General features: G+C 46.2%; 1 protein-coding gene across 1 annotated transcript in view; it reads right to left on the bottom strand.

The window, feature by feature from the left end:
- LOC147881139 (outer envelope protein) overlaps positions 1-24,998 on the bottom strand; it is a 59,899-nt gene extending 34,901 nt beyond the window's left edge. The window contains exons 1-2 of the mRNA XM_087369848.1: positions 24,625-24,998; positions 24,257-24,433 (exon numbers count right to left, since the gene is read on the bottom strand). Of these exons, the coding sequence (XP_087225974.1) occupies positions 24,257-24,433; positions 24,625-24,689 (242 nt within the window). The 5' untranslated portion in view covers positions 24,690-24,998. The remainder of the gene's footprint in view (positions 1-24,256; positions 24,434-24,624) is intronic.
- Positions 24,999-25,930: the final 932 nt, after the last annotated feature.

Raw genomic sequence — 25,930 nt, 5'->3', positions numbered from 1 at the left:
AAGTTGGTCTCCGTAAGGAAATACTTGAGTGTCCTATGATCTATCTTAACCTTGTTTTGCTACAGTACAGGTAGTGGTGCCATTTTTCGAAAGCATGGAGGATAGCCAACACCTCTTGATCATACACATGCTAATCCAGTTCCTTGGCATCCAATTTCATGCTTTCAAAAGCAATTACCCCATGTTCCTGCCTTAGCACAGCCCCTAATCCTTTGCCACTGGCACCTGCCTTCACAATGAAAGTACGTGAAAAATCAGGGCATACCAACACAGGAGCATGAGTGAGGGCGAATTTCAGGTCTTCAAAGCTGCGTTGTGCATCTATAGACCACATAAAAGCATCCTTCTTCAAAAGGTCTGTCAGAGGGGCTGCCCTCTTGGCAAACTTGCGCCTGTAGAAGGAAGCAAGACCTAGAAATCCCCTCAACTAAGTAGGGTTGCGTGGCTGCGGCCAATCCTCAATGCATTTCACCTTTGCGAGATCCACTCGAATGCCATCCTTGCTCACCATGTGACCAAGATACTCAACCTCTTGTGCCATAAAAGTGCATTTGCTGGCTTTTGATGGATACAGATGCCTAGTATATGATCTTCGTGATGACAATGCTATAGTTCTCACTAGCACTTTGCAAAAGGGGCTTTATCACCTTGATCATCACTCAACTGCACTTTCTATTGAAGCATTTGCTATTTCAGATTCACAACTTGCTGAGCCTCATCTTTGGCATGAGAGAATGGGTCACCTCAATTATAGAGCTCTTGCCAAGTTACATTCACAGGGCATGGCAAATGATGTACCTCAAACTCACATAGTTTCCAAACATGTGTGTGAGGGTTGCCTTTTGGGTAAGATGCATCGGTTTCCTTTTCAAAAGAATTGACCAAAATTCTCACAAAGGGAATTGCAGCTAGTGCACAGTGATGTCTGTGGCCCAATGAGGACAAATGCCATTCGGGTGTACAAATATTTCATGACTCTAATTGATGACTTCACAAGATATTGCAAGGTATATGCTTTAAAAGCCAAATCTGAAGTGTTCTCATGCTTTCAGAGGTGGCTGAATAGTTGAGAATGAATCAAAATGCAAGCTTGTCACCCTCAACAAGATAGGGGGGGAGAGTATATGTCAAAGGAGTTTGATGCATTTTTGTCTTCACGGGGCATTGTTCACTCATGCACTACTCCTTACACTCCTCAACATAATCCTGTTCCTGAAAGGAAGAACAGGTCCACTATGGAGATGGCCAGATGCATGCTTAAGGCCAAGTCCTTGCCCAATAAATTTTGGCTTGATGTTGTGATGTGTGCCAACTATGTGCTGAATAGATCACCTACAAGGGCATTGAGGACTATTACACCTTATGAAGCATGGAAAGGCAGGAAGCCTTCACTTTCACACATGAGAGTTTTTGGGTCTCTTGCATATGTTCATATACCATCTCAGCTGAGACATAAGCTTGATGATAAGGCAATCAAATGCATATTTATTGGTTATAGCCAGGAGAGCAGAGGGTATCGGTTATACCAACCAAATACTGGGAAGATTATTGTCAGTAGAGATGTAATCTTTGCTGAACATTCGGCTTCTCCTCTAGTGGACGTACAAGTAGCCCTATCACCATCACCTACCCAATCACTATCACAAAAACCTCCCAACTCAATGCCTTCCTGTAAGTGATACCATAGGTGCAAGTAAGTACCTCCACCCTCATGCCTGCGTCCCAATGGGCCTTATTGGGTGTGGCGGAGAACTAGTAGAGCAATCCAACCGAGAAAGCAACATCTCGGATGTCTTAACGAAGGCGATTCCCAGGGAGCAAATGGAACACCTCATTCGACGCATGGGGATCGCCCCACAGTTGTGTCATTGAGAAGGGGTATTAGAATGTAATTGTCCCCACCTGCGAGCCCCCGATTCGAGGGGACAAGGGGGCAAGAGATTACAGGGGAATCCAGAAGACCTACCTGGCCTAGAACCCACGCAACAACAGCATGATGGTGCAGCATGGAGGGCAAAAAGGGAGATAGAAGAGCAGAAGGGGGAGAGGATAAGGGGAAGAAGGAAGGAGGAGGGGTAGTAGAGAGACAGGAAGAGGTGTGTGTGGGAGAGAGAGAGAGAGAGAAAGAAAGAAAGAAAGAAAGTTTATTAAAGTCTTCGGAAGACCGATGGTTCTATGAGACTGTGAAAATCCTGATACAACAAGCTGTGGTAGTGGAGCTACTAAACGAGCGGCCATACCAATGCAAAATGGCAGTACTAAGTCCTAAGTACAACATAGTCATGTCGATGGTCGACTATATATCAATCTCGGCATCGTCATCAATATCATCATCATCATCGGCAACAGCAAGATATCAGGATGGATGAGGCAGTGGAGGCATGAAGTCGGCAATCGAGTGTTGTCGGCCACTCAGAGGTGCGGTCCTGGCACGTCTCATGGTCGTAGCTCTGTGTCTGACCAGGGATACTGTGACCCCCATCAGTCAGGCTCCGACTCTAAACAAGGAGGGGATGTTTCCAAGTGTGATCTGAGTGTCGACACTCTGTCTGAGCTGTTGGGTCACAGGCTCTGGGTCACGGTCATGTCGAGGCCTCGTCTCGTGGGGGTCCATGTGATCTAGCTGAAAGAACTCTTTGATAGAGCTCTGAGAGGGATTAGCCGAGGAAGAAGTCTGCTCCTGTCTCCGTGCTCGGAGTATCCTCTCACGGTGTCTAAGTGCCTCATGAATGAAACCTACCAAACAGCGCTGGTCTAGGTAGGAGAGGAAACAGGCCAAAATCCCATAACTATTCTTGAAGAGGCAGTGGAAACGCCCTCGGATCTCATAGTACACAGGACACCTGAAGATGAAATGATCCTCTGTCTCAACTTCCTGCATGTCACACAGTGTGCATATGCGCCTCTCCCTGGGTAGTCGCTCTGTTCTGCTGCTCTCGATGCGAAGTTTGTGTGAAGAGACCCGAAATTGCCCAAGAGAAATCCTCAACGAGTGAGGTAGGTAAATCTGCGTATATCCAGGTGGGTCAGTGAAACCCTCCGCTGTGATATGTAAGAAGTGATCTCTGTAAAAACTAAGCTTCACTGGGAGTACACTCGGTCCCAACCAAGTCCGAAATGTATGCAGCTGTAGTAGATCCTCACGGATAACCTTGACCTCGTGTGATAAGAGGGGAGAAAACGGAGCATAGATAGGATTAGATGTCACATCAAATCTACACAATGAATGATGGATGGGGACTTATATAGTCCCTCCACATTTCCCACCTAAAGGGCCACTAAAAGTGTCATTTTCCCCCTTCATTAAAAACTTTCTTTGAAGTATGAGGATGTGCCGTAGCTTGATAACGAGAAAATTCTCTCAAATGCAGATTCGGACTAGTAGCTCGTCTCCCACTCGATAAGTATAGGAATAGCTTCAAAGTTGAACCTGGTGACTTCAGCAAGTGTCTTTTCATAGATGATGCATTCATCGAACATATTTACATTAAGCAAAAGAAGATTGATAGTAGAAAAACGATAATTTACAAAGCGAACGTGAATAGCACAATGTTCAGACCTAGGTTTCGTAGCTAAACCTTAACCTGAACATACAAGCGGAGAGCTGTGTAGAACTGGGGATTTGTAAGAGATCTTAAGATTCGGATACACAATTATGTACACCAGTTCACAGTTGAGGCTTCCATGGACAAAACCATCCTTGCATCCTTGATAGGAAGATGACGTGTATCCACAAGGCTGGCCATACATGTAGCGTTAACAAAACAACCCTTAGCCTAAAGTCTTAAAAGACTCAACCACGTGAGGACCCAACAAAGGAAGATAGAATCCAGAAGTGCCTTCATCGGCTATGTACACAACAACTTCCAATATTTTTACGTGCTTGAGGACACAAAGATGCCAAGTGGAGAACTTATAGATATCTTCAGCATCAATCGCTAGCTTGTTCCAAGTTGCCTTGGAATCCTTGACTTCGGTGAAAGAAGAAGCTGAGTTGACAGATGTCAAACAAGAGCTAAGAGAACGGATGAGGGCCATAATAGCAAAATTGGTTAAGGACTAGGGAGCCCCTAGACTCAAGAAAGAGGTGCCTTGCCATACTTATCTCAACCTGAAACCAGCCTCAACAACGTAAAGGGTGGTAGGATCCACTTAATTACAGCATACACAGTAATTTGACAAATAAAAATGCGCCAAAGATTAAATCATAGGGGAGCTAGAGCGCTCCTACTAAAAAACAAGGACACCGATTGGCCCCAAACGTTGGTGCCCCTTAGGGTATTTATTTAACATTCATTTGAAGCCAAGCTGCTGATTACAAAGGTCTCTGGGAAGCTGCACCACAGGCTTTTTAGAACCATGTGCTAAAAATAGCAATTTTTAGTTGCACCACTCTTTTGGCCCCCTGTTGCACAATTTGGCCCTAGGAATTAATTGCCTCTTAACTGGGCGCACATTCACAATTTCCAAGGACCCACTAGAGAATTTTAAATCCCCAAGTCTCGCCGCTCCATGGCCAGACCCTCGCGCCCCAAAGGCTCAAGGCAATCACACGCAAATTACGGGAGTCGCAAATCAAAAGTCCCATAGTTTCACGTCCTCGTGACAAGCCCCCCTCTGAAAGAAGGCAAACGTCCTCGATTGCCTGCAAACTAAACAAAAGAAATAATAGCAATGGAAAAATCAAAAGCAAATGAAATAACCAAAGCTGAAATAGAAAAATAACCAAATAACCAAATCTGAAAGACAGCCAACAATGCCGTCAATAGATCAACCAAGTCTGAAATGGGAGCGACCCAACAGACCAACCAAACCTGAAAGGATAACCTACCAATGCCGCCAACAGGTCAACCAACAATGAATATGTATCTGTAGAGCCATGGTAACAAATACATAATACATTGCACAAAAGATGCATCATAACCAAGTGACTACTACACCAATCATAGAGGCCCTCATGGCAAAGATACTGTCAGCAACCAGTACCTCAGGTGAAACAAAATAACACTAAGTGTCCTCTAGATACATGAGCGGGTCTGTACAAAAGGAATGGAAGTATCCATGTGCATCAGGTAATGCTACAGACACCTCGCGCTCTACTGAACCTGAATGAGTGCCACATGAAGTGGACTCCCACTAGAAAGTCTCAAGATAAAGCTCTAACACCTGAGGAGTATCTGCTAACTCGTCCTCGTCCATCCACTTCACATGCAATGATGTACAAAATTTCACCAAATAGCGTCGTGCAACTTTACCTCTTACCTTCCTTTCCCTATGTGCTAGAATCTACTCAGGTACAAGGATCTCATCCATGTCTTCCACCTCTGGCTGGATCTCCGAAGGCAAATCCGTAGGCACATCACCTTGAAAAGACTTAAGGAGAGTCACATGGAAAGCATTGTGAATCTTCCAATAGTCAAGTAACTATAAGCGAAATGCTACATCATTGTTACCTTGAAAGGCCCTAGCAAAAACCATGTATGCAGAAATATGACTTCTCATTACAGAATTAATGGCAGAAGCCGTTACAACTCGAACAGACTCCCCTTTTAATTTTGTGTCAATTACATGGGTCTTCCCCTTATGTGAAACTGTAATTTTTCTCTTCTTGGCTTCTATCACCGCATCCCAGCGATGCATCCATGGCATATCCAACAAAACGTCACAACCTGCAAGTGGCATAATATAAAAGTCTTCGCTGTCCACGAAAGATTGAATATGCAAGCGCAACTTCCCTATGATAGGTGTGACAAGAATGGTGAACTCCGGGTTTAGCCATACCGGCTTCACAGCTCGGTCCCATCTCCTCAGCTCGAATACCCAATCTCACTACCATATCTGGAGAAATAAAGTTGACCTTTGCACCTGAATCAAAGAAAACAAGAGCTGTTAAGTTTATCCTACACCCCACTGAATGTCTCAAATTTTACTGCTACACCAATCTCTTTAAAGTCTTTCATCTTCCCTTGAGGTGCCAAATTATCGTATACAGGTGCCTGGGCAAAAGAGACAGCAGCACTCACTCTATCTCCCACACTACCAGCATTGGGAAAAGCTGTATTATTCAGACCAGCACCCATATTTTGCATATTTCCCAAAGCAAGGTTACCTGTTGCTGCATTAGGCATACCTGTTTGCATCGCTAGGGCTGCTCCAACATTTGCATATATCATATTCGGTTCCATGGGCTGTAAACTAGGCTGAAACCCAACTGTTTGACTAGCAGGCATACCCGAAAATTGGGCTTGTGGGCTGACCATAGCCTGAAACACTGAACCACCACCAAAATAGCCTAGTTGCACCGGGTTTGCCATTACTCCTTGCTGTCCGGAAACCATGGAGAAAATATTACCTTGCGTTGGCCCCGGAATAGCATTAGGTTGTTGCTGACCATAGAGGTTTTGAGAGGGCTGATCCTGAAAGCTGACATGTGGCCTCTTGTTAGCTTGAACATCCCTATCCCCATCATCAGACTTCCTTTTCTTCAGCTGCACATCAGAATTCATCATCTTCTGGAAGCGAGGATCCTATGTGAACTACATGAAAGCACTCATGAAACTCTGCATCTGTGCCTTGAATAATTCCATATCCTCTTCATCACTCCGATCATCCTGATGCTCAGCAACATGCTGGGACTCCTCTCTTGCACCCTGGTCATCGTCATAAGACTGAGACATCCACTCTTCCTCTTCCTCTTCCTCTCCAGTAAGACTCAGAGATCTCTCCCTGTGAGACATATTTACTGAATAGTACGCTGTCTTCTTCGCCTAGTCTGTTGGACTTGCACCAAGCCAACCACAGACTCCCCTCTTGAAGAAGCTAGGTGAATCCCGGCAATGGAACCACCGAAACCAGCCTCAACAATGTAAAGGGTGGTAGGATCCACTTAATCATAGCATACACAGTAATTTGACAAATAAAAATGCACCACAGATTAAATCACAGGGGAGCTAGAGCGCTCTTACTCAGAAACAAGGACACCGATTGGCCCCAAACGTTGGTGCCCCTTGCGGTATTTATTTAACATTCATTTGAAGCCAAGCAGCTGATTACAAAGGTCTCTGGAAAGCTGCACCACAGGCAAACCAACGCTCGCAGACTCCCCGTCCAACCCACCCGATAATTCCCTGCTCAACTCCAAACGGTGAAATGGCATCCAATTACTAGACAATCATGTATCCTCAGCCAACTAAAGTGTGCAACAGAGACCCCAATAGCATCCACTCTCTATGCCACGCCTGCAATTGCACAACCGAGTGCCCAACCAGCCAGACATGGCTAAACAACTACAAGACAAAGCCTTCAACAGCCAAACTCACAATCAATCGACAAAGCAATCCCAAACAGGTTGCCTCAATCTATAGCCTCCCTGGCCACTACCCAACAGCATAAATCAACCTTTCTTTGCGAGGATTGAAACCCAAACGCAATAACTAGCCAGCAACCAATCAAGGAATGGCAAAAGTAGGCAAAAACAAGCCTTCTTCTACCCAGTATCCACAAAAGATAGGTCACCGGGGCTGGAAAAACCCTAGATCCTACAGAGAAAAGATCCACTCTTCTCTCCTACCTACTCTCCACTCTCCTACCCTCCACTCCACTCCACTCTCCTATCTCTCTATCCTCTTCACTCTCCTCCTCCTCTATCCTCTTCACTCTACCCCCTCCCTGAGTCCTCCTACTTCTCAGATGCGTCTTAGTCTCTAGAGTCTCTTAGTCTAGAGTCTAGACTATGCTATTTCTTTTTTTTATGATTATTGATGTAGTATTGAGTTTACTTTGGCAGCTGGCTACCTTTTTTTTACATGATTCATGATCATGGATGCTAGTAGCTTCTATGGGTGTGCTTTTATTTTTCAAACATTAATATGTCACATGGTTCATGAATTTGGAATCTGGATGCTGAGTACAGGGCTGCCTGTATAGCGGCATAAGAAGCATTGTGGCTCAGGTGGATCTTGGAGGACATGAATGTGGCCCAAGAAGCTGCGACTGCAGTTATGTGCCACAACCAGAGTTGCATAGCGATCGCCAACAACCCCGTGTTTCACGCACGGACCAAGCACATCGAGGTCCACTACCACTTTGTTAGAGAACTCATTGGCGAAGAAGCCATAGAGTTGATATACTGCCCAACCAACAACGACATCTCAGATGTCTTCACGAAGGCGCTTCCCAGGGAGCAGTTGGAGCACCTCATTCGACGCATGGGGATCGGCCCACAGTTGTGACATTGAGAGGGGGTGTTAGAAGGTCATTGCCCCACCTGTGAGCCCCCGATTTGAGGGGACAAGGGGGTAGGAGACCATAGGGGGTACAGGAGATGAAAAGGGCAGAAGACCTGATTCTATCCTCTATTTCCAACAGTCAGCGCGCCCTTCACAGGGCCTTGTTGCAGGCCGTACGCCTATCTTTTGCTTTGACAGCTGCCCACATGGCAGCTCATGTGCTGCCCATGTGACAGCCCCAATATCACCAGGTCTACCTCCCCCATGCTCTCCTCATATGGGGGCTTACAAATGGGGAGGTGACGATTCCAACACCCCCTCTCACCGACACATCCAGGCCCAATGCCAACACATCGATGACAATGTTCTAGTAACTCCCTCGTCGTAGTCCTCTGGAACATTTCGATGTCAAAATCTTTTCCTGGCTTTTCATCCATTGGCTCCTGCTCCACCAGGTCTGGTTCCGCTTCCGCACACCATCCTGGTACACAAGTCCAACTTTGGTAGCACCTACTGGCACCACCTCCTTCAATCACGTTCCCGCCTTTGAACTCGAGCAATCCAGCCGTCACGATCTTCCAGTTGTCCCCCTCATAATGAGTGAACAACATGGAGTCTTCCATGTTAGAAATTACCCAACAGAGGGTACGCACAGCGGAAGACTTATAGTAATGCCCAGGAGCTCACACAGTGTGGTGTGGGATGTGGAATCACAAACTTCTTTAGTTAATGTGCATCACATAGATGTGCAGGCTCATCAATAGACAATGAACCAGCCAGATAGAGAAACCACCAAAATACATTTCCGTCCAAAACTATGGACACAATACAAAAGATATAGATCCAGAGTCCCACCAATGGTGTGGTCCTCTAATCTTACCACAAGGTCCTTCTCCTATCAGCCAGTTATCTCTAGACTCGAGCCCGCGTGCTCCAACTCGAGCTTATGTGGACTCTCTGTCCTTTGACCTCAGCTCCTTGCTGCCCTAGAAGACAGCCAAAGTCTCAGCCTCACACTTGAGCTAAGTCTGCAGCAACACTAGTACTCCTTCAGCTTCTGGATGTAGGCCCCAAGGGTGGTGCTCTGCTGGTCCTCTCTGCTCTGCTGGAAGCTGCACTGCTGAATGAATTATGCCCCTCCAAAGGGCTCTTTATATAAGCATCTAGGGCCCCTTTCAGTAGCCGACTGGCCTGCCCTAACGTGGCCGACCAGTCTGCCATAGAACCGACCCCACAGGCCCCTATTTATTGGGCTGTGGGCACTTCTCTAGGGATGTGTGCTCCCTGCCTTTAAGTGGGGGCCCAGCCCCCCTTGCTTTGTGTGCCAGCCCCCTCCCACTCCCCTCTATGCATGGGGCTGTGGGCTGGCCTATGTGGCCGATCAGTTTCCTGGCCCTATATAAGGGCAGGGTGCTGCCCACTGCACCCCTCCCTTCACTGCAACACTTGTGCTGCTGCCAGGCCCTCTTGCAGGCCCTTTAACCTGCTCATAGCCTTTCTCATCCTAGGCGCTTCTGCTGCTCCAGATCTGCCCTCTTGCAGGCCCGCTCCATCACTTGGATGCCCCGCCATCTGCACTGTAATTCGCGCCATCTGTTGCAGCCTTCTTCTCTTGTGAGGTGCTGCCCATGTGGCAGCCCCCTCTCTCTCTCTTTTCCTCTTGGGCACATCCTGCCCTAGGTCTCCCTCCCCCACACTCTCCTCATATGGGGGCTTACAGATGGGGGGGTGACCTTTCCAACACCCCCTCTCACCGACACATCTCGGCCCAATGCCAACACGTCGATGACGATGCTCCAATAACTCCCTGGTCATAGTAGTCCTCTGGAACTTTTCGATGTCGAAATCTTTTCCTGGCTTTTCATCTAGTGGCTCCTGCTCCACCAGGTCTGGTTCCGCTTCCGCACACCATTCTGGTACACAAGTCCATCTTTGGTAGCACCTCCTGGCACCACCTCCTTCAGTCACGTTCCCGCCTTCGAACTCGAGCAATCCAGCCGTCACGAACTTCCAGTTGTCCCCCTCATAATGAGTGAACAACCTGGAGTCTTCCAGGCACCATGCTCTAAGAGTCTGTGGCAAGGTCTGCAACCAATAAATATTTCCAGTTAACCTGGACCATGAACTCTTGCTGAGTTCTCAAGCAGGTACTCTTCTGGCTTCAGTACTCATTGTCCATCACCTTCTAGCAATCTGTGTTCGAGATTTGAAGAAGCACCAATACTTCCCCTTCTGCCTTCGAAGAAGGCCAATTCCTTCCAATCTCGTATCATCTGAGACAAATGAAGAACAGAGTCCCTCCACAGCATGCTATAAAGGCTCAAATGCAAAATATCAAGTACATACCAGACTGTTGTACTGCCTGTGTGTTTGCCTTGAAAGCAAACCCTGTACCTCATTGAGGCACCCACCAAACACCTGTGTAATCCTATACTGCTGTCCCCTTCTGAAGTACAGCATCCATCTGACCATGAGAACCCAGGGCCCTCCATGGAATCCACCCTCGTGTCAGTGTCAACAGCCACACACCTGGAAGGTACCAAGCGCTCCATGCTGTCCTTCACCTTCACAAAGGCATCTGACTTCTCGTCGACCCACATCTCTATGTCAGACATCCTCACTATGATTTCGGGATCAACATATTTGACCTCGGTAACACTCGGTGATGTCACCAAGAACAACTCTTTGATTACCACATTTGCTTTGGCCTTTCCCTCTGAATCTGAGTCGAACTCCTTTTTGTTTTTCTAATCCGCCTTTTTCTTTCTGCTTCTTGCCCTAGGTCTCCCTCCCCCACACTCTCCTCATATGGGGGCTTACAGATGGGGAGGTGACCTTTCCAACATTCCAGGCACCCATGCTCTGAGGGTCTATTTCAACCCGTCCTTCCTTTGGCAAGATCTACAACCAAGACCATGAACTCTCGCCGAGTTCTCAAGCAGGTACTCTTCTGGCTTCAATACTCTTTATCCATCACCTTCTGGCAATCTGCATCCGAGATTTGAAGAAGCACCAATACTTCCCCTTATGCCTTCGAAGAAGGCCAATTCCTTCCAATCTCGTATCTCCTGAGAAAAATGAACAGCAGAGTCTCTCCACAACATGCTATAAAGGCTCAAATGCAAAATATCAAGTACATACTAGATTGTTATACTGCATGTGTGTTTGCTCTGAAAGCAAACCCTGTACCTCATCGAGGCACCCACCAAAAGCCTGTGTAATCTTGTGCTGTCCCCTTTTGAGGTACAGCATCCATCTGACCATGAGATCCCAGGGCCCTCCATGGAATCCATCCTCATGTTAGTGTCAACTGCCACGCACCTGGAAGGTACCAAGCCCTCCATGCTGTCCTTCACCTTCACAAATGCATCTGACTCCTCGTCAACCCACATCTCTATGTCAGACATCCTCAATGTGATTTCTTGGTCAACATATCTGACCTCGGTAACACTCGGTGATGTCACCAGAAACAACTCTTTGATTACCACATTTGCTTTGGCCTCTCCCTCTCAATCTGAGTCGAACTCCTTTTTGTTTTTTCGATCCGCCTTTTTCATTCTGCAGTCCTTTGCAAAATGTCCTGGCGTATCACAGTAGAAGCACTTCTTCTGCTTTCTCTTCAGCTTCCTCGTCATCAGAATCGTCTTTCTTGGACTTGCCACCGTTAGGCTTGCCCTTTCCTTTGCCAGCGTAATCCTTCGCTAGCATCACCTTGTTGTCTTTGTCGTCGTTATAGAGCTTCTCCCAAGCTTCTTCCTGTAGCAGTAATGGACCCAACTCCTCAAACGTCACAGGTTTGGTCCTCTGTCCTACTGTCACAGTCGTAACAAAGCTCTTGAAACTCCGAGGTAGTCTCCTCAGTACCATCAAGGCCAAATGGCATGAGTCTGTTTGTCTTCTAACCAACTACTACTAGCTGATCCCTCACCACCTTGACCTTCGTCACATGGCTATGTGCCATATCTCCTTCTTCCATATCAAGATTGTAGACTTGATGCTGAAGAAGCAAAATCCGGGAGGTGTTGTCCGTCTCGTATAGATCCTTTAGAGTGACCCACGCCTCTACTGATGTCTCGACCATCTCGATATGTGGAAGAACAGAGTCTGCCGTAGTCCCTATGATTAATGCCAGGGCATGGGCATCTCTGTCTTTCCAAGCTTTGAGCTCCTCTCTGTCTACTGCCATGACTATCTTCTCTTGCCTATCCACCATGTCCTCCGGCTTCGCCTTCACTCCTGTTGTCAGCTTCCACAACTTCTGAGCCGCTAAATGGCTCTGGATTTTCACCTTCCAAATCGGGTAGTTGGTCCCGTCTAGTTTCCCAGACTCTCCGAAGTTAGGGGTAGTGAATGAGAGAAACTGGGGGAGGAGGAAGGGAGAGCACGGGCTGAAGAGGCTGTAGAGGTCAACATCTCTGCTATTATATCACACAGCAAAGTCCACCAAACTCAATTTTTAGTAGACAAGAACTCGGAACGCACCTCACTGAACCTGAGTCACCACCCTTCTCGCAAGGGCACAATCCGAGTCGTGGAAGTCGATTCCCAAGAGCTTCTGAATCAGGGTCGTCCTTTAGCAAGGTCCCAGGGGCCTTCAGTGTTATGCTCTAGCCGAGATAGCATGACCTCGGAAAGATCAGTGGGCATTTTCTCTTAGATGACCGACTTCTGTAATATTTAATGTGCGTAAATAAAATGGTCAAGAGAAGTAACTGCCAAGGTCCTAGGTGAGGGTGTAATGGCATTGACTAGGTGGTTCTGAGTGCGAAGGCCTAGGTGCACCTAAATGTGTAATAATGCTAAGGGGCAAATGGTTTAATTGTGCCCCAAGAGAGGGGTAAATGGTGTACCAAGTAAAAAGGGCTAAAATGATGACATGTGGCAGAGGCAACCATCTAGGGAGTTGTGGGTTTTGTGGATAGGCATGAGAGACAAAAATTACGTATCAGATGAAACATGTGATGCACGAAGTTGGCTAGGTGGACATACGTGATGCCATCGCCCGTGATTGACGAAATCGAGGTAGAGAATTAGCAAAGGTTCGTTACATTTTGGTATCAGAGCCCAAGGGAAGCGACCAAGGGAAGGGGTTCGTGAGCTGTGACGAGAGCTACGAACAGTGTATTGTTAGTGCTATCACTTGATCGGTGATAGCGGACAGCAGGCGTGGAGCGTAGGTGTGGCGACTCCACTACTTGTGACCTGCGATGGACGAGGGGGAAAATAGCGGGGCAGGCTAACGGGATTCTCCAAGTGAACAAGCTGGTGGTCCTTGATTTCAGTTTCCGGCACAATTGAAATCTAGAAGAAGTTCAGGAACTAGCCACTCCTGCATAAACGTGCCGCGATCTACTTACCAAGGACTCAAGACAGTGATTCAAGAATGGGACCTTCTAAAACCGTTTTCTTATCCGTAAAAGATATGTGAACTCTCCTATGACGAAGACTAGGAAGATGAGGTTGGAGAAAGCAAGGAGCATGTTGGCTTCTGGTCACTGTCAAGTGCGGACCGAATCGCTAAGTGTCTGCTTTTCCATACCGAAACGTGTAGCATTCTGAAGGCGCATCCAAGTGTTGAGAGGTGGAAGAAAAGGTAGCGCCCGTGTGGGGTGGAGCGGGATGATAACCTGCGTAATAGCAGACGAGAAAAAAAAAATTAGGCATTCCCATTTTACACAGGCCGGAAGACCTCGAAGCACCGTGACTTGTACCTGTGGTTCAAAACCAGCGCTGTCTTCGATGAATTACTCCAGGGAGCAGAATTTCTTTCCTTCCATATCAAGTTTTAGTTTTTAGTTGCAGGCGATTTATTCCTGTACAGCAGAGGCTGCCGTTCATTATTCCTGTATAACAAAAGGGGAATCTGGAAAAAAAAAGAAAAAAACCTATTTTCCCTTTTGAAACTATGGAGGCAAAAGGACAAGATTCCAGGGTGAATCCTGGTGAATCTAGAGCACGGTCTACACAACAAATGTCCCATCACACAACACCTACTCTGGTGGGTAGGATTTCGGTATTAGAAGATGCTTTACAGCAAATCATGAACCAGCAGCTTCAAGTAAACGCTGGTCAAAATGAGATTAGGGAGATGGTGCAAGCCTTGTCGGCTAGGCCATCTAGAATTGATAAGGGCAAAGCTCCAGCAGAGCCAGAGCCCAGTATACACTCATCAGAGCGTGCGAAGGTCAAGGTGCCTAATATTGCCAACTATAGACCGGAGAAGTACGCTGGTCGGATGACCGAGTGCAGTTCTGATGTGATCGAGCTTTGGTTACACAAGTGGGAAGAAGCCTTCGCCATTTGTGAAATCAGATCTGATCTAAAGAAAATCCGTGAGGCCACTCACCTGTTTATTGAGGCAGCGGATAGATGGTGGATAAAGCAACAGAAAGATCAAGTTGCCCCTACCACCTGGAAAGGGTTTAAAGCTGAATTTAAGAAACACTTTCTTCCACCTTACGAAAAGTCCCGAGCTTGGGATGCTTATAGAAACCTTCGTCAGAGGAATCTGTCGATGGCAGAGTACACTGACAAGTTCAGGGAATGTGTTATGAAGATAACAGACCCTCTCCCTATGTCGGTTCAGTTAAAAGACTATATATATGGACTGAACGACAAAATTAAAATGGAAGTTCGGGCTAAATATGTGACTACATTAGATGAATCTATCGCAGTAGCCCTGAACTATGAGGATGCCAGAGGCAGATCTAGTGGATTTGTGCAGGTAGGGACTCATTATGAGTACCCGAGAAAAGAGGGATTTCAGAGGAAATGGACTTCAAAGACAAGTGTCTCCCAGCCAAGTGGCCAAACCAAGCAGGTGAAGCCGGTTGAGGGACCAGCAAAAACAAGTACCACCGTTGGGTGAAAAGGAAAATAACTCCAATGGCAGCCTGGGCTTGGTCAAAGTCCTCGTTGACCCCTGAACAAAAAGAGAAAGCTAGAAAAGAAGGATTGTGCTTCGGCGGCCTTCAGCGACATCAGTGGAAAGATTGTCCACTGAATAAAGACCGTCGCACGGCTAATATGATAATATCTGAATGCGACAATGCAAGGAGAGTCCCAATGCGGAACATATGCAGATGCAATTGGCGGGACCTTCTTAGAGGTTAGTACCTGTGTTGTTAAGTGTGTCTGTTACTAAGTTAGTAAGCGGTGCACCTGATAACATCCTTTCAAAGCCCGCAGCAACGGGGTATACGGTTTTCGATGAGCCCGAGTTGATTAAAATGAAAGGGCAAGTAGCCAGTCATGATGTGATTGTGTTGTTTGACTCAGCGTCAACACACAATGTAATCAACTCGAAGCTTATTAAGAGGCTCAAGTTGAAAACTAGTCCAAAACTAGTCCGTCTGACTATGCTTATACGGTCAGGATGGCGGACGGAAGTTCAACTGAAGTATGGGACCAAAGGGTTACCCAGTTGGAACTTCGAATTCAGGACTATGTTGAGAAACTGGACTTTAAATTGACAAGACTTGCTCACGCAGATATAGCCCTAAGCATGGCTTGGCATTTTTGGAAAAATCCAGCCATTGATTGGAAAAAGCATATTACCAGTTCAAGATGAACGGGGTAGAATATGTTTTGCGAGGTGAAAGGGATTTATCTCGAGGACCATTGATTTCAGCCATGGAAATTCGGAAGACTCCGAAAGAGTTTCTGTGTCTGTGTATAGCATCGGTAGAGTCGATTGATGATGTATCAACTAGCACTGAGGCTACCCAAGATGGAAAAATGGCCGAGTTGGCTAAAGAGATATCAGAGAAGTTCTCTGAATGTTTTAGGGATGAACTACCTTATGGGTTACCTCCAGAGCGGAATGTTCAGCATAAGATTGAGCTGATCCCGGGGGCAGAACCTGTAAATAGACCTCCCTATAGAATGAGCTTTATTGAAGAGGCAGAGGTGCGTAGACAACTGGAAGAATACCTCAAGTTGGGGCAGATTCAACCAAGTTTCTCACCTTTTGCTTCGCCAGTGATATTAAAGAAGAAAAAGAATGATACGTTTCGCCTCTGTATAGATTACAGAGCATTGAATAATATCACTATTGAGCACAGGTATCCGATGGCTTGGATTGATGATTTGCTAGATGCATTACATGGAGCCGTAATTTCAGTAAGATTGATCTTAAGTGTGGCTACCATCAAATCCGGATTAGAGCCGAGGATGTGCACAAAACCGCTTTCAGAAGCAGGTTTGGTCATTATGAGTTTTTGGTAATGCCCTTCGGACTTACCAATGCTCCAACGACATTCGTCATGCTTATGAACGATTTACTACGTCCGTATATCGGAAAGTTTGTAGTACATTTTATTGACGATATTGTAGTGTTCAGTAAAAGTATTACTGAGCATCGTGAACACTTGAGAATAGTGTTCAGTACTTTGAGGAAAGCCAGTCTTTATGTAAATAAAAAGAAAACTATACTGTGTATGGTTAGGCTTGAATATTTAGGATTCATAATTACTCCATAGGGGGTAGAAATGGATCTGAAGAAAGTGGCTGCGATACTAACTTGGCCAATCCCTCAGAGTCTGACCGTGTTGCGATCATTCTTGGGATTTGTCAAATTTTATAGAAGGCATATCAAAGGATATTCCGAAATAGTATCGCCATTGACTAATCTGACCTCATATAAAGTACCTTTTATTTGGGGACAGAATCAACAAGAAAGTTTTAACACCATAAAACAAGCTGTGGTCACAGGACCAGTGTTAAAAATAGTTGATCCCCAGAAACCGTTGTTCCTGGAAACCGATGCAAGTGGCATTGCGGTAGGAGTAGTTCTCCTTCAAGAGGGAAGGCCAGTAGCCTTTGAAAGCAAGAAGCTTTCTCCCTCTCAAAGGAATTGGCCAACTCATGAATTGGAGTTGTATGATGCTGTTATCCATGCTTTGAAAACATGGAGGCATTATTTGTATAGTTCAGAGTTTTATGTGGATGTGGATCATGATACTCTGAAACATTTTTGTAAACAGCCTGACTTGAGGGGCCGCCAAGCTAGGTGGGCAGAGCTCATGCAGGAGTTTAATTTAACGATTCGGTACCGAAGAGGAAAAGATAATAAGGTTGCTGATGCGTTGTCTCACATTATGCACAATATGAGTTTCACGGTATTAGAGAGTGCTCTAATGACCGAGATCAGAGAAACTCAAAAGGTGGACGAGTTTGTCCAGAGCTTATGGCCTAAGGCTCATGTGTTAAAACCCGGGGAAAATGAAAAGGATGACCTGGCATCCAGAAAAGGCCAAACTTATGCAAGATATACCATAAGGGATGGTATGCTAAAGAGAAATGGCAAGGTAGTAGTACCTAGTCAGAATGATCTCAGGCAGAGAGTCATTCGACAGTGCCATGATAGCCCATGTGCGGGACATCCAGGGGTCGAGAAGACATATGATCTCATGAAGCGAGATTTCTTTTGGCCAAAGATGAAAAAGCATATTCATGAATATGTGACACGGTGTTTCTCGTGTCAGGTAAGTAAGGCCGAGCGGGTGAAGCCACCCGGACTTTTACAGCCCTTGGAAATACCACTAAGTGGGAGAGTATTTCCATGGACTTTATTGTAGGGCTGCCTACAACACAAGGAGGGTATGATTCTATCCTTGTGGTGGTTGATCGTCTAACCAAGATGGCTCACTTCATTCCGACTAGAGAGTCTGTTAGTGACACGGTGTTTCTCGTGTCAGGTAAGTAAGGCCGAGCGGGTGAAGCCACCCGGACTTTTACAGCCCTTGGAAATACCACTAAGTGGGAGAGTATTTCCATGGACTTTATTGTAGGGCTGCCTACAACACAAGGAGGGTATGATTCTATCCTTGTGGTGGTTGATCGTCTAACCAAGATGGCTCACTTCATTCCGACTAGAGAGTCTGTTAGTGCCCCGCAAGTGGCGGATTTGTTTATTAGACATATATTTCGTCTGCATGGATTGCCTAGTTCCATAGTGTCAGACAGAGATGTCAGATTTACCGGTCATTTTTGAACCGCAGTTTTTGAGACACTAAGAACTGAGTTGGGAATTAGTGGGGATCATCCTGAGATGGATGGTCAGACGGAGAGAGTCAACCAGACTTTAGAGGATATGCTAAGAGCATATGTGTCATTGAGGCAACATACATGGGACAAATGGTTGCCATTGTTGGAGTTTGCCTACAATGATAGAAAACATTCCTCTACAGGGTTCAGCCCGTTTGAGCTGAACTATGGTTATAGACCAGCAAATCTAACTATAGTTGGAGTACCTCAGAAAGTGCCTAGTGCCGTGAATTTTTTGTTCAGATGCGAGAGATGCTAGCACTTGCAAGAGCTAATATCCGCCACGCTATGGATAGAGCCAAGGTGTATGCGGATGAAAACCGGTCTATAAGAGTATTTAAGGAAGGAGAAAAAGTTTTTCTTAGAGTTCCTTCGCACTCAAAGTCGTTGACTTCAGGAGAGTGTGCTAAGTTATCACCTCGATACTGTGGGCCGTGATTAATTCTAAAAAGAATAGGCAAGGTAGCCTATAAATTAGAATTACCACCGGGGTGTAAGGTACACCCACTGTTTCATGTTTCTCGTTTAAAGAAATTTTTGCATATTGGTGACTCACTAATCGAAGGTGTGGTTTTGTTTCAGGAGATAGAGGATAATGCGAGGCGCAAACCAACAAGAATCCTGGACCGAGGAACAATGCAAATACGAAATCGGAAGATACCCACGGTGTTGGTTGCATGGCATGGTCAGCCTCTATCCGAAGCTACCTGGGAATCCTCTCTCTCTCTCTCTCTCTCTCTCTCTCTCTCTATATATATATATATATATATATAGAGAGAGAGAGAGAGAGAATATATATATATGTGTGTGTGTGTGTGTGTGCACGCAAGTTAATCTCTCTATGTATGTGTGTGTGTGTGTGTATTTTTTGTATTTATCCGCCACAACCGGATTTTGACCTCTTCTTCACCTAGGTTCGCTACCGGGCACTATGGGGTCTTTGGAAAGCTCGCAACCACAGAGTCTTTGGTGATCCTGCTTTCTCAGTTTGGGTTTTCTTCCGACGTTCTCTATAGCAATCTTTTTTTTTGCTAGCAGACTGATTGCATAGAGCATGATGTATATTGGCATCATGATGTATATTTTAAGGTTCCCATTTTCATGGGTTAGCTCTCTGGTAATATAAATCATTCAAAGTTTTCACCAAAAAATGTGTGTGTGTGTATATGTATATAACTCAAATCATTGAATCCTACATAAGGGCACAAATGTAGTCGTATATTACTGTGGAGCTGACAAGCAATTTTGACATTAAAGACTATGCCTTGCTTCTACATTTCCTCTCAACTTCCCCATTGATTCAAATAATTCCAGAATCTTTATCCCTACTTACTAAGATATAAAGGGGGGAGAGAGAGAGAGCAGTACAACAACAATGCAAACAAAGGAAATGCAATTTAAACAAGGTGAATGATATTTAATCATTCATAAGGCCTGCCCAAGATCAAAAAAGCAAAAAAGAATACACAGATGATTTGTAAGAAAACTAGGGCACATAAAGGAAAGAGAGGGAAAGAGAGAGAGAGAGAGAGAGAGAGAGGGGGGGTAGGAAGAAATTTTATTAGTCTTTGGAAGACCGATGGGTCTATGAGACTGAAAGAAAACCTGATACAAAATTACAGTAAGGGTGGAGCTACTAAAACGAGCATCATCACCCGTGCTGAATCCTAAGTCTAATCATACATAATCAAATACATCTGGGTGTGACAATGAAAAGAAAAAAGACTGGAGTGAAGCGGAATCCTCCGTATGTCATGTCGCCCTGGCTAGTGCGTAGCCGGTGATGGGACGCTGGCGTCCGTCAAAGGGGGTGCCATGCGTCTCGGTCTCCTGGACGAGACTCAACGCAAGACCAGAGCCACCGTGACTCCTGTGGGATGTATCCCGGGTCTAAACAATGACGGGAGATCCCCCAGAGTGATCTGTGTCTCCTCGATGTCTCGTGTGTCGTGCTGCAGTCGTCGGGTCGGGGTCTCTGTCACGTCTACGGCTAGAAACTGAACGATCAATGTCACTTGATGGGAAGAACTCTGTGATCCTACTCTAAGAGGTGTCTGATGATGTGGCCAAGCCCCGTCGCCTAAGTACTCTGTGTCGGACTCCCTCGTGAATGAAGGCCGCAACCATCTCTGATCTGGGTAGGCGAGGAATTTGGAAAGGAGCCCGGAGCCGTCTCTGAAGAGACGGTGGTAGCGACCTCGGATCTCGTAGTACACTGGGCACTTGAAAATAAAATGCTCCTCCGACTCAACCTCCTGACAGTTGCACAATATGCAAATGCGATGCTCCCTAGGGATCCCCTCTGCTCTGCCGCTCTCTATGCCGAGGCAGTGTGATGATACCCGAAACTGTCCGATGGAGATCTGTAGTGAGTGGGGCATATGAAGCTGAGTGTACCCGGTGGTGTGATGAATCCCTCCTCTGAAATACGAAGACAGATATCTCTATAGAAACTCAGCTTCACTAGAAGCTCCCTCGGCTGCAACCAGGTCCTAAAGGTGTGTAGCTGCAGAAGATCCTCTCGAAAAGGAGGTATCCTATCGATGTGAAACCCTAGTCTCATAAACCATCTGTGAGTCTGTGCATACCAGAATCGCTCGTCTCCCTCTGCTATCAACCTCATGGAGGAATCGAGAGCCAACCATGGCAAGCTCTATCTCCCTGATGTGCAGTACCCATATGATCTAACCCAGTGTAGATATGTGATGGTCTGAAAGGCTGCATCTAGTTGGAGTGGAGAAGCATCAAACTTGACCCGAATGATGTGATGTGGTACAAATGGTTTCCCCCGGATCATCCATGAGAGCATGAGGATCTGCAGGCGCTCCAGCCGTGTCCACTCTATCTTTCACATGTCAGGTCCCCAACAAGGGTTGCCATACATACCGGCTGGTCGCGGACCAAGGAGTTGAAGAGAAGAGCCTTGGTCCGAGGGTCCTAGAAGTGGGAGTGGAAGCATTGTCTCTCTAGCCAAGCCAGTGAGGCGTATCCCCTACTCAGTCTGGCCTGCATTGCTGGTCTCATCGTGAAGATCGGGCTAGAGAAGATGACCCCCAAGTAAGTGTATGAGGATACGATGTCAACTAGTGACCCACTGAAAGTGAACTGCTTCCGTTGCATGTTTGCTCGAGAGGTGTTAAGGATCATGACCTTGGTCTTGCCAAGGTTGACCTCCAAATCATGGGATAAACAAAAAGCCTGCAGTGCATCCAGGTGTCGCTGAAGCCCCTCGGGTGTGGACGACAAGAGTGCCATGTCATCTGCATAAAGAAGAATCCTGATGATGATCCCAACAGAGCAACTGGTCCCTCCGGAAGCCCCCATGAAAGTCTCAAGCTCATCGATGTAGAGAACAAACAAGGTTGATGATAAGGGACAACCCTGTTTGACCCCTATGGTACTCAAGATCTCATCTGTCCAACTTGCGCCTGTCCGAACTCGGCCTGAGACTCTCTTAAAGTGCCATGACTACCCAGATCATCTCCTGGTCAAATCCCAGTGTCTAGGCGTGTGATGAGACGAGCTCGAGGTATTGTGTCAAAGGCTTTGCGGAAATCCACAAAGCAGCAATATACCCTCTCCTTCCGTGATCTGGCCTCCTCAATGACACTCCTGAGTGTGAGTATGTGATCCATAGTCCCATGGTCTCGCCTGAAACCGGCCTGACCCTCTGCTCTGAGCCCTCTCATCTCTACGAATAGGCTGACCGACACATCCAATACAGCTGCATAGATCTTCGACATCACATGTCCAATCATGATAGTCCTGTAGTTACTCGGGTCCATGGGATCCCCTGCCTTGTGGATGGGGGTGATGGTGTTAAGTGTCCAAGTGTGGGGAAAGCCAACGTAAACAGCGTCATTGAATAGCTTTGCTAGGATCGGGGCTAACGTGTCGATCCCATATGCGATAAACTCAGTGCATAGCCCCTCGTGATCCTTAGCTCGGCCATTGTGCAGTTTCAATGTCGCGTCCTTGACTCCCCCTCTGGTGAACAACGTGCAAGTGGTGGGGCGAGGTGTGTGTGAGATCTGGAGTGGGCTGGTGTGGGACATCATAAAGATGGTGTGCATACGTGTGCCAGACTCTCATGTCGATGAGGGGTGATGGAGACCTACGCTCAAGGAATCTCCGCAAAAAATCCTTAGAGTTATTGCTGTACAAGATGTTCAGCAGCTCCTCCTCATTTCGACAAAGAAATGTCTGCTTCTTCCGATGTACGAGACATCAATACTTGCGTACCGTGTTTGGTGTGTTCGAGAGGTGACATCTGGTTTCAAGTCACAGTTGTCGGCGATAAGCCTTGCACTCCGCATCATACCAGTTGTTGCAGGGTACAGAACCAAGAGGTGGTGGTTTAGTAGACCATGTGGTGTGGGTAAAGATTTGGAGCGCAGCCTCGTGGAGTGTGTGACTAATCAGGGCAGCACGGTCCTCTATGAGTTGTATGTGATCGATGTAGGTTAGGAGTTTGTTTAGGCGTCCAGAGTAGGCAGGTGAGAGGCTATGATCAAAGTGTATGTCGTGGTAGGTGTCGTGTTTCCTATGTGGTGTGTGTGGTGTAACTAAGCGTGGGGTGGCGATAGTGAAAAATAGGTATGTGTGATCAGCTCCTGGAGGGAGTGGTGCTACAATGAAGTCGGTGATACATGAAGTGGGTAGGGGATCCCATGATGTAATCTACTACACTAGTGTCCCCCCCATGTGGGAAGCAAGTAAAACCACCTGAGGAGGGCCATAGGTCAAGCTTGTTGTAGATGATGAGATCGTGCATCCTGCCCAGATCAAGGAGCGCGTGTCCATATGGTGTAACAGGCCCGTGTCGGTCCGATGAGATCCTGGTCATACCTGCTCCGTCTAGGTCCATGTCTGGTAGCATGATAGAGTCGTCTCGAAAGTCCAGGAGTGGTGCTTGGCGCGTGCTCATCCTGGCATTGAAGTCCCCAACAAGGAGAACTTCCCCACGGACTGAAAGGTCTGGGATATCCTGATGTAAGGGTGCATATGGCAATGTCTCACCCTCCTCTCGTGCCACTCTGGCGAAGTGGGATGTGTCTGGCGGGAAGTAGCATATTGCTATGAAAAGGTCACAAGTGGCTGTGCGTCGGATCCGGATCCACATAAATCGGGAGTGTGCGTCCTTCCTCTCAATGGAGATGGCTCTAGCAAGGGAAGACCTATACAATCCTGCAACCTTTCTGATCCTCAAACTCCTCCTATATCCCTCGTCTCATCCCTGAAGGCTAACTCCCATGTGTAGCCACTTACTATCGGTAGTGGACGCTCTAAGCTCTAGTGTCTCCATGTAAAAGACACTGTCTCGTCCTGTATAAGACTCCGAGAAGTTCCCTGGGTCTGACCATAAAGGGAAAGAAATAGAAAGTGGGGAGTTGGACCAATCATAAATTTTAGGATTTTCAGAAAAAAAAAATCTGAATTTGAGCTTCTTAGAGAAGAACCTCCACTTACACCCACCAAGGGCAGGCCAAAAATTTGACATAAAAAACGCTGAAGCTCCTCGTTTTATATCCCTTACAAAGAAAAGAGCAAATTGGAGTGAACCGTTCTTGCTTGTACAAAGGCTGTAGAAAGGACACTCCATGTTTAGTCAGGTTGGAAATATTTTGGTCAAATGTGGGGCATTCTCCTACTTTGAAATTACAATAATCAGGTGTCGCAGTTCGTCACAGACATTAACCCCTAAGGCTTTCTAGATTAAGGCAAGCATCAAAGAAACATGTGATTAAAGCTACAAAAGTCACCATAATAATTCCTCAACCAAATGAATTCGAATCTTGTGATGATGTTTGTGACAAGTTTGGTGCAAATCGTGGCTATTGCTCCCGTTTGCAAGATGTCCATCAAAATGATGTTGCTTTCTTCTTTTACATTGTACTCAATTTTAGGCAAACTGTTTCCAAAATCTCTTCCCCTTAGAACGAAGTTCTCTCACGATAACAAAGTTTAAAACGACAACATACCTCCAACTCCTGAGTTTCTCTCTTCCTTTCAGGAAAACTGCTTCACCATCTCCAAGCCGGACCCGAACGTTATTAAAGGCATAGCCATCCTTTTGCAATTCCCGCTTGTGGTCCTCCTCAAGAGGCGCCCTTTCAGTATTACCTACATATTTGCGATCATAGTTGAAGCCACCTTGCCTGTGACAAAACACCTATTTTTAGCGAATGCGGACTGGCTATCTCTAGTAAGCCAATCGGCAACGCTGTTAGAAGCATGGTGAGCGGTAACAATGATATATTCTCATGACGGAGGCTACAATACCAAGCTAAACAACGGAAGAAACTTGAGGATAGTTGGATTGTGGAAAAAAAGGTTGCAGTGAGGAGACCTGGTGAGTGCAAGGCAATGTGCTTGCTGCTTGGATGAGGGTGAGGCCCATGAAATGCATATCATGCTTGCCTCCTCTTCTTTGCTTTGGCACGTGTGCACCTACTACTCAACTTCTCCTAGTGTCTAAAATTTATACCCTTCTACTCAACTTCTCCTACTGGGTCTCCTGCTGTCTAAAATTAAAATTTATAACTTCTGATTCAAATTCAACTTGTAAACAACTTCACTTTGCACGACTCCCATTTTCATCTCTTCCGGCAATGTTTGGTGGTGATGAGGATTTAGTGGGGCTTATAGAGTTGCCTACAAAGGGCACGGATCTGTATTCGCCTCAGATGCAAGATGGTGTTGCTAGGTGACCGTGGCAACCTTAATCCCTACCTCCCGCACATATGGGATTTAGGACGACTAATTGTAATTCACAATGATGTTGAAGGACTTCCACTCACCTATATCCATCCACAATAAGGAATTATAAGAACAAAAAACCTTAAACAATGGGACTACAGGCTTCGTTGCCAAACTCTGCCTGTTATCGATATCACACTAACAAGAAACGGGTTTCTTTGATGGGTGGGCGTGGAAAACCAAATAGACATTTCTTGTTTGTTTTTGTGCAGGTTTTCCAATGCCTTTGTGTTTGTATATCTCTCAAACGCAATGGTAACTTCGAGGTGTGTGTAGTAATGTGGTTGTCCATGTACTTCTCGAGGACCTTGTTGTCGCATTGCCCGTAAGTTACTGCATTGTCTGCCCATAGCAAGCCATGATCGTGTTGGCTAACCCTGTTTTGGAACTCCATGACAAAAAAGAAATCTTTTGTGGGACCCAATATGCTATCGTCTTGTCGCAACAATGTTTTCATGGCTCAGAACTTGTGTGCGTAGTATTGCGATGTCGATGTGTTGCATATCAACTGGAGTGTTTGTGGTGTTGTTAGTCTTTGTGCTGTCACAAAGTTTACGTAGGCAAGACAACAAAAGCTCCCACCTTTTCTCAGCCAGTTGAGAAAGTCAGGAAGAAGGTGGGAGTAACCTATTCTAGACTGCATGAGTTGTTCCATGTTTGTATCCACAAGTGCAGTTTGTGCTCACACACTGATGCCTTAGAGCTGCCCTTTGTGCATTCTAGCTCGAAGATAGCATTTCTTGGACCAACACTTTCATGGTCTTGAAGAACAAGCTCTGATATAGAACGCAAATCGCTGGTCTTTGTGTCTTCGTTCCCACTTCACAATGTCTTGGTATGTTCTTTTTTAGGATGTATCGTAAGCTCTTTGTTGTCCATAAAATAGTGTTGGAAAT

The sequence above is a fragment of the Dipteris shenzhenensis genome, chromosome 31 (genome assembly GCF_047967505.1).
Source record: "Dipteris shenzhenensis isolate YYH24624 ecotype China chromosome 31, Dip_SZ_1.0, whole genome shotgun sequence".
In the NCBI taxonomy this organism is placed as follows: domain Eukaryota; kingdom Viridiplantae; phylum Streptophyta; class Polypodiopsida; order Gleicheniales; family Dipteridaceae; genus Dipteris; species Dipteris shenzhenensis.
The sequence above is the reverse complement of the archived record's forward strand: the minus strand, read 5'-3'. Positions and strand labels throughout refer to the sequence as shown.